Source organism: Ursus americanus, chromosome 21 (assembly GCF_024610735.1).
Source record: "Ursus americanus isolate L20-20 chromosome 21, mUrsAme1.1.p, whole genome shotgun sequence".
In the NCBI taxonomy this organism is placed as follows: Eukaryota; Metazoa; Chordata; class Mammalia; order Carnivora; family Ursidae; genus Ursus; species Ursus americanus.
The window spans coordinates 49,450,283-49,465,623 of NC_142147.1; the positions used below are offsets into that span (position 1 = coordinate 49,450,283).

General features: G+C 51.2%; 1 protein-coding gene across 2 annotated transcripts in view; it reads right to left on the reverse strand.

Annotated features, from left to right (window-relative positions):
• ZNF541 (zinc finger protein 541) overlaps positions 1 to 15,341 on the reverse strand; it is a 30,368-nt gene that overhangs the window by 10,048 nt on the left and 4,979 nt on the right. Inside the window, exons 3-10 of one of the 2 annotated variants that reach the window (XM_087853365.1) lie at positions 13,525 to 15,337; positions 11,794 to 11,852; positions 11,353 to 11,512; positions 10,976 to 11,137; positions 9,729 to 10,053; positions 1,897 to 1,960; positions 1,124 to 1,266; positions 608 to 711 (exon numbers count right to left, since the gene is read on the reverse strand). In XM_087853365.1, coding sequence (XP_087709491.1) covers positions 608 to 711; positions 1,124 to 1,266; positions 1,897 to 1,960; positions 9,729 to 10,053; positions 10,976 to 11,137; positions 11,353 to 11,512; positions 11,794 to 11,852; positions 13,525 to 15,337 — 2,830 coding nt within the window. Of the gene's footprint in view, positions 1 to 607; positions 712 to 1,123; positions 1,267 to 1,896; positions 1,961 to 9,728; positions 10,054 to 10,969; positions 11,138 to 11,352; positions 11,513 to 11,793; positions 11,853 to 13,524; positions 15,338 to 15,341 lie in introns of both variants that reach the window. The other variant, XM_045772287.2, reaches the window with a different exon arrangement.

Consider the following 15,341-nt stretch of genomic DNA (forward strand, 5'->3'; position numbering starts at 1 on the left):
ACGAAGCCAAGACGGGGCCCCCAAGCTGGCCCCAGCCCCGACCCAGCGCCACAACATTACAAGCACCCAGCCGAACCCACAGAGATGGGTTGATCTCTCTGCCGAGCACCTACTATGTGCCTGCCGCTGCCTCTCAGCTCAAGAAAAAGCCTGACCGTGGCACTGACTCTTGGGGACCGACCTTGCGTGACGCACTTTTCCTCTCCCGCTACTCAAGAATGTGAGCAGGGTCCTTGGAGGAGACAGAGGCAATTCTATTCCATCAGAGGTTTTCACGCACGGGTTTTTAATCGAAGAGAGAAAGCTCCATAAGTAAACCCGATCAGCACAGGACCTGAGATGGGTCTACTGGGCGCCAGCTCCCCAGTGCCCGGAGATGTCTTGGAGGAACCCGCGCACGGCTGTTGCACCACACAGACAGCTAATTCACTGAGCGCACGCCTGCAGCTCACCAATCCCAAAGCCCCTGGGAAGCAGGACGGTGGCCTGCCTTCACTTTTCATGAGCCGCAAACCCCCAAGCAGACTGCCCACGGCATGCACCTGCCGCTCCCGGCCCCAGGGGCTTCCCCAGACGCCCGCTCGCCCTGCCCCTGCCTCCACGTCACCTGAATGTTGCCCTGGGCTTCGTGCAGGCAGTGCAGAGCGAGCTCCAGGTTGGTGCCCCCTCCCGGCATCACACTGGAGCAGGCCACGTTGCAGAGCTCAGTCACTGTTTCCCCGGCAAGGCAAGTGGTCCCAGCAGAGGGAGAGACAGGAGACACAAGGAGTCAGCAAGTGCCAGGGAGGACACTTCCCTGACAGCACAGAGAGGGGGGCTCCTTGTCACCGACCCCTCAGGGCTCAGCTGAAAGCAGGATGAGGGAAGGGAGAGACAAGGAGGAAGGGCACAAACCCTGCTCCCGGCACTTGGTGTGAACGGCCTGGCCGGACCTGCGTGAGAAGGGAGCTGGGGGCAGGAGACTGCCACTCTAGGGAAGACACACAGCACCAAGGGCGAGCCTTCCCCACCCCCTCACCCCGGGTACTACTTCTTGGCCGAGGGGAGAACTGGGAGGAGAAGTCCTCAGACGAGGGGGGTGGGGGCAGGGCCCTTGGGAATTTGGCCCCAAAGTCTCAGCCACCTCTGTCCTGCGTTTCTGGGTTGGTCGTCACATCTCCCCACGGCTTCCAGACCAGAGAAGCTATGTGCTCATCAACTCCAGCCAGCGATCTCTCCTGGAGCTCTGGGATCTCAGCCTGAAACCGGCTTCCTATGTTGATGTGTCTGAAATGAGGCCGCGTACACAGACATGCGAGACATACACACGTGACTAAGATGGGAACTGAAACAGAGACGGGCGGTGTGCCCTGCTCTCGCGCCACAGCCCTGCCCGGTGCAAGCCCTCTGCCATCTGCCAGACGTGTTAAACGTCCATCATCCCTGACAGATATGTGCGGGTATTCCAGAAACCTCTCGAGGGGGTACTTCCTTCCTTCCTCTGATTTTCCTTATTGCCATATCTCTGGCCTCTGGTGTTTCTTTGGGTGTAAGATAGGGGACGTATACGCTGATAGCTGGCATGCTTCTACACCCGTGGCCGGATCTATCTAGCTACACTCCATGGACACTCAAAAGTCTTGTATGGTACCATCGCCAATTCTACCTAGAACCCCAGGCTCCTGGGCATTCTGTCCCCCTGGCTCCAACTATCATATATCTGGACAGAGAGAATATTGGGGGAGCTTCCCACATATACCCACAGAAGTGCACCACTTTCCTCTTAGGGAGGCTCTGTGGCTAGACCTGATCCCCTATGATGAAGGAGCCCTTGGGAAAAACTGGCCCGCAAAGAGGGTAAAAGCACCCCCACTTTGGAAGGACCCACCCTCAGGTGCTAAGTCTGTTCCAACTCACGGTTCAATGCTGATCTTGGTGTCATCCTTTATCATGCAAATGCCAAAAGAGCCATCCACTTGATCTAGAAAACATACAACAGCAACAGAAAGTCTCCAGAAGACTGACCATAAGTGTTCGGGGGTCCCTTCTGCCTGCCTTTGCAGAGTAGCTAAAAGCAGGCTCTTTAAGACAGTGTGGGAGGGAGATTCCTCAAAAAATTAAAAATAGAACTACCATAAGATCCAGCGATCCCACTTCCGGGTATTTTTTTTTTTAAAGATTTTATTTATTTGACAGAGATAGAGAGAGTCAGAGAGTATAAGCCAGGAAGAATGGGAGAGGGAGAGGGAGAAGCAGGCTCCCCGCTCAGAGGGGAGCCTGACACGGGGCTCGATCCCAGGACCCTGGGATCATGACCTGAGCTGAAGGCAGACGCTCAACCGACTGAGCCACCCAGGTGTCCCCTGCTTCTGGGTATTTATCCAAAAGAACTGAAATCAGTATCTCAGTGATATCTGCACTGCCATGTTTATTCAGCACTATTCACAACAGCCAAGTGGAAACAATCTAATGTCCGTCAGAGGAGTGGGTAAGGAAAATGTGGTATTTACATACAATGGAATACTAGTCAACCTTTTTTTTTTTTAAAGGAACCTTCAATATGCAACAACATGAATAAACCTTGAGAACATTATGTTAAGTGGAACAAGCCAGTCACAGAGAAGGAAAAACTGCATGACTCCACTTACGTAAGTATCTAGAATAGTCCAATTCAGGGGCGCATGGGTGGCTCAGTTGGTTGAGTGTCTGACTCTTGGTTTTGGCTTAGGTCATGATCTTGGGGTCCTGGGATCGAGCCCCACATCAGGCTCTGCACTCGGCACAGGGCCTGCTGGAGATTCTCTCCTTCTCCTTCTCTCTCCGCCCCTTCCCCCTACCCACATGCATGCTCATGCTCTCTCAAAATAAATAAAAATCTTTAAAAAATCGTCTAATTCACATAATCAAAAGTGGAATGGTGGCTGTCGGGGCTGAGGGAGTGGGAAGTGGGCATTTACTAATCCACGAGCACAGAGCGTCAGTTATGCCAGAGGAGTAAGCTCCAGAGCTCCTCTGTACATGGTCCCCACAACCAACGATAATGTACTGTGTACTTGCTCATTTAACGGGGACCCATATCAACTTCGTATCACGATAAAACACAATTTTTAAAAAAGATTTACTTATTTATTTATGTATTTATTTGAAAGAGAGAGGCAGGGGAGAGGGGCAAATGGAGAGGGAGAGAGTAACCTAAGCAGACTTGGTGCTGAGTGTGGAGCCCGACGCGGGGCCTGATCTCCCAACCCTGAAATCGTGACCTGAGCTGACACCAAGAGGTGGTCACTCAACTGACTATGCCGCCCAGGAGGCCCGATAACACACAATTTTAAAAAAGATTGCACGGAAGGGGGATTGGACTTCTGAAAAACAGAGTAAGGAACTCAGCAAGACAACAAATTAACGGATAAAAACTATTTTTAAAAATAGTAAGCTAAAGTCTCTGGAAGGTGTCCTAAAGGCATACAGCATTTTGGGAAATACTCATTCAAGAAAATGACCAAATAGTGGTAAGAACAGTGAGAGTCTGGGGCCTCTGCTCATCCCTTACCCACCCAACCCCCCGCTCCATGTAACAGAAGCTCTAGCTGGAGTGCCCAACTCTAGGCAGGTACATCGAGGGGGCCAGACTCCCTCTCCCCGCAGCATCCATGCTTGAAGAATTAAAGGGAGGTATGATGAACATTTCTTATCAAGGAGAGAACACCATCAAGAGACAGAAGATTTTTAAAAAGAACCAAAGGGAAATTCTGGGGTTAAAAAAAAGTACAATAACCAGGGCGCCAGGGTGGCTCAGTCAGTTAAGTGTCTGACTCTTGATTTCTGCTCAGGTTGTGATCTCAAGGTCATGAGATCGAGCCCCGCATGGGGCTCTGTGCTCAGTGGCGAGTCTGCTTGAGATTTTCTCTCTCCCTCTGCCCCTCCTCCCCCCAAAGAAATAAATCTTCAGAAGAAAAGCACAATAAGCAAGATGAGGCTCAACCGCAGATTTTAGCCGGCAGGACGAATGAGCAGCAAATCTGAAGATAGATCAATGGGGATTATGTAATCTGAAGAAGAGAGAGAAAAAACAGTGGAGAAAAATGGAGTGAGCGTCAGAGAAATGCAGCACATCATTAAGTGCAGCAAAATGCTTGTAATGAGAGTTCCAGAAAAGGAGAAGGAAGGGACGAAAAAACACGTAAAGTATTATGGCATTGATACAACAGCTGAAATCTTCCCCAGTTTGGTAAACACACACACACACACACACAACAATATATAATGCAGGAAACTCTATAAACTCCAAATAGAATAAACACAAAGAGCTCTACATCTAGACACATCTGTCATAGGCAAAATGGTGAAAGCCAAATATAAAGATCTTGAAAGTAAAAAGAGAAAAACAACTTGTTTCATGCAAGAGCACCCCAGTAAGATCAGCAGCTGACTCCTCGTCAGAAACAATGGAGGTCAGAAGGCAAAAGGATAACATAATCAGGTTGCTGAAAGTAAAAAACTGTCAACCAGGAATCATATCCAGCAAATCACTTTTCGAAAATAACTGTGAAATAAAGTCGTTCTCAGATAAATAAAAATTGAGATTTGTTGCTATTAGGTCTGTCTTGTAAGAAAGAGTAAAGGTGAAGGGGTGCCTGGGTGGCTCAGTTAGTTAAGTGTCCGACTCTTGGATTCAGCTCCGGTCATGATCTCGGGGTCGTGAGATCAAGCCCTGTGTTGGGCTCCATGTTCAGTGGGGCGTCTGCTTGAGATTCTCTCTCTCCCTCTCCCTTTGCCTCCCCCCCCACTCTCTCTCTCTCTAAAATAAATAAATCTTAGAAAAAAGAGAAAGCGAAGGAGGAGTATCATTCAGTCATAAAAAGGAAAGGAATACCGACACATACTGCAACATAGATGAAACCTGAACACATCATGCAGGAGACGGTCACAAAAGACCACATACTGCAGGATTCCATGTCCATGGAATGTCCAGATTAGCCTAATATTACTACAGAGACAGAGAGTAAACTAGAGGTTACCCAGGGCTGGGGGTGGGGGCAGGGACAGGAGTGGCTGCGAATGAGTGTGGGGCTTCTTTTGGGGGTGAGAACAATGTCCGAAACTTGATGGTAGCAATGGTTGCACGGTTCTGTGAATGTAATAAAACCCACCGTATTACATGCTTTAAAGGGATAAGTTTTATGTAGGTTGTATCTCCTCCATACTGATCACAGACACCTAAGAAAGTTCTTTAGACTGAAAGCAAATGACACCAGATAGTAATGTGAATCAAAACAAACAAACAAAGGGTGCTGGGAAAGGTCATTATATGGGTAATTACAAAATTATAATCACATATTTCTTCTAACGGACTCAAAAAGTAATTGCAGAAAACTATGTATTGTGGGCCTATAAAATATAGAAATACGCTCTATGTGGCAATATTACCACAAAGCAGCTGCACTGGTGTAAAGAAATACTACCCCAGACAAGAACCTGAATCCATGGGAATAAATGAAGTTATCAGTAATGGTAAATGAGAAGGGTAATATAACAAACTCTATAAATAATGCCTATTTCCTTTATTCTCTTTTTTCATCTAACATCAAATTACATAAAATAATAACTATGTGTGTTTCTGGGTTTCTTTTTTTTTTTTTAAGATTTTATTTATTTATCTGACAGAGAGAGAGACAGCCAGCGAGAGAGGGAACACAAGCAGGGGGAGTGGGAGAGGAAGAAGCAGGCCCATAGCAGAGGTGCCCAATGTGGGACTCGATCCCACAACGCCGGGATCACGCCCTGAGCTGAAGGCAGACGCTTAACCGCTGTGCCACCCAGGCGCCCCTGTGTTTCTGGGTTTCTAATATCTATGTGCATACATACTATACATTGTTATATACATATTTATAACAACCATAGCAAAGGGGTTAGAAGGGACAGAATTAGATTGAAATGTTCCTATATTTTATTAAGTTGATACACAACTGAACACACTCTGATAAATTAAGATGTATGTTTTAAGTCCTAGAGCAACTCCTAAGAAGTGACTAAGAAAAAGTGAAACATTAATTAAAGGAAGGGGCGTGTTGTACAAGAAAATATTCACTGCATACAAAAGAAAGCAGAAAAGGAGGAACAGAAGGAGAAAATGACACGAGACATATAGAAGATAAAAAGCAAAATGAAAGCTATAAACCCAACTGTACCCCTGGGACATTAAAAGAGAAGGCGTAGGCAAACCAATCAAAAGGCAGTTTGTCAGACTGGATACGAAAATATGACCCAACCGATGCTGTGTGTAGGGGACTCGCTTTATTTTCAAACAGGTTGAAAGTAAAAGAAGAGGAAAAACTATACCAAGCAAAAAAACATAAAAGAGATGGAACGGCTCTACTAATGTCCGGCAGATCAGACTTGTTCTTTTATTTTTTTATTTTTATTTTTTTTAAAGATGTTATTTATTTATTCGACAGAGATAGACAGCCAGCGAGAGAGGGAACTCAAGCAGGGGGAGTGGGAGAGGAAGAAGCAGGCTCATAGCAGAGGAGCCTGATGTGGGGCTCGATCCCATAACGCCGGGATCACGCCCTGAGCCGAAGGCAGACGCTTAACCGCTGTGCCACCCAGGCGCCCCCAGACTTGTTCTTTTAAAGATTTTTTGAGAGAGAGAGAAAGAGAGTGGGGGGGAGGGGGAGAGGGAGAGAGAGAATCTCCAGCAGACTCCTTGCTGAGTGTGGAACCCAACGCAGGGCGATCTCATGACCCTGAGATCATGACCTGAGCTGAAATCAAGAGTCAGATGCTTACCGACTGAGCCACCCAGGTGTCCCTGCAAATTAGACTGTAAGACAAAAAATATTACTCGAGGCGTGCCTGGGTGGCTCAGTCGTTAAGTGTCTGCCTTCGGCTCAGGTCATGATCCCAGCGTTCCGGGACCGAGCCCCACATTGGGCTCCCTGCTCAGAGGGAAGTCTGCTTCTCCCTCTCACACTCCCCCTGCTTGTGTTCCCTCTCTCGCTGCCTCTCTCTCTCTCAAATAAATAAATAAAATCTTTAAAAAAATATTATTCAAGAAAATGATAAAATTATTGTAATAATGATAAATGATACCATAATGGGAAAAGGTCAAGCCACCAGGAAAATATGGCAATTATGTAAACATAATGTACCTAAAAGAGAGTCCATAACAACTGACAGAATAGAAGGATAAAATGAACGATTAAAAAATAATAGTTGGAGGGATGCTTGGGTGGCACTGTCAGTTGAGCGAAATGACTCTTGGTTTCGGCTCAGGTGGCAATCTCGGGCTTGTGAGATCGAGCCCTGGGGTGGCCTCCATGCTCGGTGTGGAGTGTGCTTGGGACTCTCTCTCCCTCTCCTTCTGCCCCTCCCCCCATGCATGCACGTGCTCTCTCACATAAATAAATCTTTAAAAAAATAATAGTGGGAAATTTAAATACTTTCAGTAATGCATAGGACAGCTAGGCAGATCAACAGGAAATAGAATACTTGAACTCACTACTCGTCGCAGACAAATACAGTGTATTCCGTCCACCATCAGGAGACTACATTCTTCAAGTACACATGGGACATTCTCCAGGACAGAATATATGCTAGCCCACAAAAATGCTTCAAAAAATGTAAAAGCACTGAACTAATACAAAGTATGTTCTCTGACCACAACAGAATTAAATTAAAAATCGATTTTTTAAAAAGGCAATTTGGAAAATTCACAAATAGGTGGAAATTTAACGACACACTCTTAAATAATCACTGTATCAAAAAAGAAATCAGGGACGCCTGGCTGGCTCAGTCGGTTGAGTGTCTGCCTTTAGCTCAGGTCATGATCTCAGGGCTGTGGGATCGAACCCCAAATCAGGCTCCCTGCTCGGCGGTGAGTCTGCTTTTCTCTCTCCCTCTGCTCCTCCCCACCCCACTCATGCTCACTCACTCACTCTCTCTCTCAAATAAATAAAATCTTAAAAAAAAATCAGAACACACTTTGAAATAAATGAAAATAAGAATACAACATATTGAAACTTGTGAAATGCAGGTAAAGCGGTGCTCTGAGAGAAACTTATAGCTCTTACTGTCTGTATTAAAAAAGAAGAAAAATCTCAAATCATTTATGGTCAATTGGCTTTCCACAGGGTGCCAGTTCAAGCCAGTTCAAGAGGGAAGGAACAGTGTTTTCGATAAATGGTGCTGAACAATGGATATCCCCATGCAAAAGAATGAATTTGGACGCCCACCTTACACAATATATAAAAGTTAAAATGGATCAGACATGAATTTAATACTTAAAATGATACAAATCTTACAAGAAAACACAGAAGTAAATCTTTGCGACCTTTGCTCAAACAAAACCTTAGATACAACACCCAAAGCACAAGTGACAAAAAATGAATTGAACTTCATCAAAATTAAAAACTTTAGTCCTGCAAACAAGACCACAAATAAAACGAAAAGACCGTGCCCAAATTGGGAGAGAATGTGCAAACTGTTTATCTGATAAAGGGCTTAATTTCAGAATATATAAGAAACTGAGTAAAAAAAGATAACTCAATTAAAAAAATGGGCAAAGGGGGCGCCTGGGTGGCACAGCAGTTAAGCGTCTGCCTTCGGCTCAGGGCGTGATCCCGGCGATCTGGGATCGAGCCCCACATCAGGCTCCTCTGCTATGAGCCTGCTTCTTCCTCTCCCACTCCCCCTGCTTGTGTTCCCTCTCTCGCTGGCTGTCTCTCTCTGTCAAATAAATAAAATCTTTAAAAAAAAAATGGGCAAAGGATCTGAAAAGATTACAAAGGGACAGTAAGCACACGGAGAGATGCTCAGTCTCAGATCGAAACCACTGCACGTACGAGGATGGTTACATAAGAAGAAAGGTCACGGGTGTTGACAAGGACGCAGAGAAGCTGGAACTTTCATACGACGCTGGCGGGAATTTAAAATGGGTCAGTCATTTTGGAAGACGGTCTGGTAGCTCCTTGAGTGGTTAAACACAGAGCTACCCTATGACCCAGCCATTACACTCCTGGGAATATATGTGAGAGAAATGAAAACATCTGTCCAACGAAAACCCGTACGTGGACGTTCACGAGCTGCATTACTCACAGCAGCCAAAGACAGAAACGACCCAAAGGCCCGTGAACAGACAAACGGATACATAAAACGTGCTGTGTGCAGACCACGGGATATTACTGGGCCATAAAGAGGCATGAAGCTCCGGCACGTACTATCACATGGATGAACATGGGCGCTAAGTGAATAAACTAAACACAAAACGTCACCCACCGTATGAGTCCAATTATACGAAATGTCCAGAACGGGCAGATCCACAGAGAGAAAAAAGTAGATTAGAGGTTGCTCGGGGCTGGGGAGATGGGGGCAAAAGGGGGTGTGTGTGACTGCCTGGATACGTTGCTTCTACTGGGGGTGACAAAAATGCCCTAAAGTTAGGTGCTGCGATGGGCACACAACCCTGTGAACATACCAAGAAATACTGTATACTTTGGGTGATTCATATGGTTTATGAATTACACTCGGGCAAAACTGTTAAAAATTACTCAAAGGGCAGGCAGAAGGGGGTCAGGCTGAACGGTCTCTGCATTTCTTTCTGGCTGTAAAATTCTAAGCACCTAGAAGGCTGCTGGTCCCAGGTGGTGCTGGGATGCTCCGAACTGCAGTGGGACTCACAGGGCAGTGGATCTGGCCCCCGGCAGGCCCGCCACATGCTGAGCAGAGACTGTGCTGCCCATGTCACTCACCAAGCATGTTGCTGATGAGTTTGTCGGGACCGGCGTGAGCAGAGGTGGAACAGAGGGTGTTGAAGTACAGCCCCGAGCCCTCCCGGATGGGGCTGAGCATTGGGGGCGGCGTGTAAGGGGAGCACTGGAACAATCCCTTGAGCAGGCGGTCCACCAGGAACACCGGAGAGCGCAGACAGCTCTGGTGGCAGCCTCCCAGACCCAGCTCCCCACATGAAGAGGGTGGAGGAGGGGAGAACAACGCCTTGGGCTGGGGGCGCTTCTTCCGCTTCCTGTGCTGGCTGCTCTCCTTGCTGTCTCTTTCCTCCCCATCTTTGTCTTGTCCCTGGGGAAGAAGAGAGTGCAGAACCGCAGGGATCACTTGAGGCCACCCGCCACCCAGCTCAATCTTCAGGAGAGCAGGAGAGTGGGAAAAGAGGACAGACTCTGGGGACAGAGGGACATATGACCTGCAAACTGGCATGCCCATGCCTGCGGCCCTCAGAAGAAGGAGTCGAGCAGGGGCCCACGCCTGAGCCAGACCCCAGATCCTAACTAAGCCGCTGGAGCCCTCCCACGCCCCCGTGCCCTCAAGGAGAGGCCTTGACTCAGGGGAACCTGGAAACAGGTGAGGCCAGTGTCAGTTCTTCAAATGCCTGGCCCTTAGAGAGTAGGGGCCAACGGTGCAACAGCATGACCAAACGAAAAACAGCAACAGGTCCTATGAGACGAGCAAAGGCATCTGTGTGCCTGGTCCCTGAGGCCGGCACGGGCCTGTCTGGCGGGATCCTCCAGCACGGGCTGAAGACACTGGTCACTTGAACTCTCAATGTTCTCTCTCACCTCCATGCAATATCCCCTCCTCTCTGCCAGTCTTACTCGTCCTCTCCTCCAGGTCTCAGCTGCCACACCCCTCCTCCAGGAAGACCCCCTGACCTCCTCAGGCTGAGTCTCTGATGCCCCCTCCGGATGTCCTGAGCTCCCTCTGCTGCCCCTCACAACCCAGCCCGCCCAGGGGCATCACTGTCTGGGGACAGGTCTACTGACTCTACTGGACCAGCAGCTCCAGGGGGCACGGTCACCAGAGTCCGCAGCGCTGCCACCACAGGGGGGCACCAAGGAAGCTCAGTGGATGTTAATGACTGAATGAACACGCTCTCTGAGACTCAGATATTTTTTTGACGTTTGGCCTGGGTTTCCCCGCGGCTTCCGCCAGCAGGTAGGGGAAACCGCAGGGAGGAAGTGGCCTGACCGGCACCCACCTTGGCGGTGCTCCCAGTGGGTCGGTTCCCTGGAGCTACAGGCACGGGGATCCCCGAAGGGGCTGCAGCCGTGTTGTCGGAGGACTTCTTAGCTCCTGGGGGACTGTGCCCATCCCCCTCTGGCCTCAGCACTTGTCTCAGTGGCTTGCAAAACTCCGTGCCAAATACCTAAATGCAGAAAATCGATGGCTCTTTAAGATTAACTGGCGGGCAGGACAGGAAGAGCTGCCGGCCTGCCCCCTGCCCCCGACTCCTGGCCCCCCTGCCCAGCCTTCCCCCAGGGGGATATCTCCATCCTGAGATAAATGACATCCACTCGCCTACTCCCCGAAAGCCTGCCAGAAACCCTGAAAGCACAGAGCCCACTGTGCGCGCCCCTTCACCTGCTGCTCCTGCTTCCCTCGAGGTGACGGCCACTGGTCGCTGTGAAAACACATGTGGCTGCTCAGCCCTTTCTCTGTATAAAACATCTGGCTGCAATTCTTGCAGACATAAGTGCTCCTTGGCTCTGCCCAGTCTGCAGGGCCCCCATTTTGCTGGTTACTGCGGGGAAACATGGCAGGAGGGAAGAACGGGAGAATGGGACTCTGTCCCCATCACTAATTTCGCTTTGTTTTTGTTTGCTTGTTTGTTTTTAAGTCTGATCCACTGATAACCCTAAGAAGTGGAGAGAGGACACCCCAATTCTTCATGGCCAGGTGCATACCTCTTCAGGACTGAAGCATCCAGAACTCGGTGACCCAGGCCCAGCACAGAGAAGCCACCAGAGGAATCTGAGGGGCTGAGCTCCCCTGGGCCGGGCGGGGTATGGCTTCTGAACTTACCAGCCACCTGCCACGTTCTCCTCCTTCAGCGGATGGGGGAGCCGGTAGATATTCCCACCCTGAAGATGAAAATACATCTGAGCCAACATACTGGAAAGGAGGTATGCAAGAGCTACAACTCTAAGACTCTGAGAAGAAAGCACAGGCATAATTCCTCGTGACCTTGGAGGAGGCCCTGGTGCCTTGGATGACACTGAAATGAAAGGACAGAACTGACAAATTCGACTTCATCAAAACTTAGAACGGCCGTGCTGCCAGAGAGTGAGAAGACGACCCCCGGCATGGGAGAAAATCACCGCAAGTCACATACCTGACAAGGGACTTGTATTCATGATACATAAAGAACTCATATACAGCTCAATGACGAGAAGTCCAATAACCCAATTTAAAAATGGGCAAAGGATCTGAAAGACATTTAACCCAAGAGGACTCACAAATGGCCGCTATGCACATGGAAAGACGCTCAGCGGCGTCAGCCACCAGGGCAATGCCAATCAAAGCACAGTGATGAGAAACCACGTCACACACACGAGGATGGCTGGGCTAATCAACCTGGAGAGCGAGCAGTGTCTGTGAGGATGCGGGGAAGCTGGAGCCCTCCTATACTGTGGGTGGGGATGTTAAATGGTGTGGCTGCTTTGGAAAAGTCTGACGGACCCTCAGATGGTTAAACACAGAGTCGCCATGTGACCCAGGAATGCCACGCTTCGGTACTTCCCAAGAGAAATGGAACCTATGTCCACACAGAAACCTGTACGCGAACATTCACAGCAGCACTCTTCACTCTGGCTGAGAAGCGGGAACAACCCAAATGCCCGTCAACTGATGAACAGATTAACAAAACAGGACACAGCCACACGGTGGAGCATTACTCAGCCATAAAAAGGAGCAAAGCTCGGACAGATACCACAATGTGGACGAGCCTCGAAAACACACTAAGTGTAAGAGGCCAGACACAGAGGGCCGCGTGCCGTATGAGATGTCCAGAAGGGGCAAATCCATAGACACAGAAGGTAGATGCATGGTTGCCAGGAACCGGGAGGGACGGAGAGGTTGGGGGCGACAACTAAGAGTGCTGGGCTTCTTTTTTGGGGTGACGAAAATGTTCTGGCCAACAGTGGTAACAGACTCACAACCTTGTGAATATACTGAACGTCACTGGAAGGTACACTTTAAAATGGTGAATTAAATGATATGTGCTGTTAGAAAAGAGGCAGCTGTGGGGTGACAGGAAGGGTGCTGGACCCGGGCCGTGGTGAGGAAGAGCATCTCCGCGCCCAGACCCAGTGCCACCCACATGGACAGAGCCACTACCGCTCCGCAGGTGCCGGTGGGCGTTGGGACTGTGACTCCCACCAGGAGAGACACGGCATCGCACGCAGAAATATTTACAGGGACAGGATCTCTACCTTTATGTCCTCTGAAGAATTTAAGGAGGCCGATCCAAAAGGAAGTGGAAGGCAAAAAGCAAGCAAGCAGAAAAAGCTTCGGGGAGAAAGTGTCTCTGACAGTTCTAAAGACCTCATTCTCAGCTCTTTTGCGGGAGGGGGGAGACAGGGGGAAACCACAGTCTCTGTGAACCTTCCTTTCCACCTCTCTAAACATGCCCCGGAGGACCCCAAGATTAAACACAATGCCTGACCAACCAGTAAATGTGGGAGCACGTCACAAACAAGACTCTGGCCTGGAGCACGGGCAGGTGTCGGGTCTCGGGAGGGAGGGCCCAGGTACCTGGATTCTGTTGAATATGGTCAGCTTGGACTTGGAGTCCTGGGGCGGCTCTGCCGGAGGCCCAGCCGATGAGAAGGAGGCCATGGCTACCTGGCTCGGGGAGGCTGTGCAGCACATATCCATTTTCACCTTCTCCTTTCGGAAGCCGGAGAAGCGCTGGGACCTGGGGTTGCCGGAGAAGAGCCTGTAGCCTCCGCCCCGGGCGCAGGCCTGGCTCTTTTCACCTTTTGTGGCCCCCAAAGCTGTGCCATTCTCCGCCTGGGTCGGCTTCCCTGAGAGCTGGGCTCCGAGGGACTCCTCCCCACCTAACTGGGTCTGCCGTGGGCCCCCTGGGGAAAAGATGTCCCCCAGGTCCAAGGTCCCTTTTGTGGATCTCAGCTGCTTGGCCAGAGAGATGTCTGGATTCGCGGGAGGGTCCAATGATGATGCTGTGAGGGACGGAGGAGCGGTGGCCACTTCTGGACCTGCCTTCGAGTCCCGTCTGGTGCTGGCTGGGGAGGCCTCTCTAGGGAACGCTGGCGTGATTTTCCTCCTGCGGGCTGGGGACCCCTCTGGCTCCGGGTTCCCGGGGCCAGCATGGAGAGAGTCAACAGGGGGTGCCGGCGGTGGGGGCTGCTGGGACCAGGGCCCCGGCAGTGGCTTCAGGGTGGCCTGCTTGCCCTCGGGCCCAGGGAGCTGCGAGAAGATCCGCTGGGACTTGGCGATCATCTGGAACACCTGCATCTGCTCGTGGCTCACCAGAGACTCCTGGGACTTCAGGAAGAGCTGCCGAAAGAGTGGTGTGGCATCCGACGGGGGCCCGCTCTGCTTCTGGGCATCCTGGAGGCCAGGCTCCCCAGGGGTTTGCCACGAGAAAGAGTCGCAGTCAAACTTGTTCTTCTTGGAAACCCAGGGGTCATCTTCCCCGCCGGCATATCTCGGGTCACCGGAGGCCTCCCCAGGTGCCTTCAGGAGCGTGGCAGGGAAGGGCAACGTGTCCTCCAGACTGGTGGTGCCCGAGCTGGGCGAGGGCTCCCCTGCAGGGGAAGTGTTGCTGGGCCCGGGGCCTGACTCACAGCCCTCCCGGGACGGCACTGAGGGGGGCTTGTGGACCATGAACACATTGTTCCCTTTGCTCTTGGGGCATCCCGGCAGGTTCCGGAGCCACTGGAAGTTGTGGCTGGCTGGCTGGGAACTGGCAGGGACCGTCTGGCCTCGGAACAGAGGCAGGCAGGCAGGCAGGGGGCCGCCCTCGGGCCAGCCCTCCAGGGTGGGCGGCAGGGGGAGCACCGGCGGCTCGGACTCGGCTGGGTCGGTGCCGCCGTTCTCCACGGCTCTCGAGTGGACGGCCGTGACCATGGCAGCGGCGGGCTCCTTCCGCGGGGGCCGAGGCTCCTCGGGAACGTCCGTGCCCAGGTTTGCGGGGGCCGCCGGGATGCCTGCTGGGGTGCAGGAGGAGGGCCCAGAAGAGGGTGCGTGGGAACAGGCCGTGCTCCTCCCCTCCCCGCCGTCGGAGGGCGCCGCAGCGGCCGGGACGGGAGAGGGGATCTTCTGGTGGACGATGCTGCTCACCAGGCAGCGCAGGAGGTCTCGGTTGGGCAAGAGGGAGCCGGGGGACCGGGCTTCGGGGGGCGCCAGGGAGCGCGGGGCCTCATGGGCGTGAGGGGAGTCCCCGCAGGCCTCCTCCTCCGGGGGCGCCTCCTTCAGGATGCACAGGCCGTGCTGCACCTCGTAGTGGCGGCGCAGGGAGCGGTAGTCGCAGTAGCTCTTGCTGCAGCCCGGCTCGACGCACACGAACGGCTTGGTCTTCTGGTGCGTGAGCATGTGCCCGGTCCTGC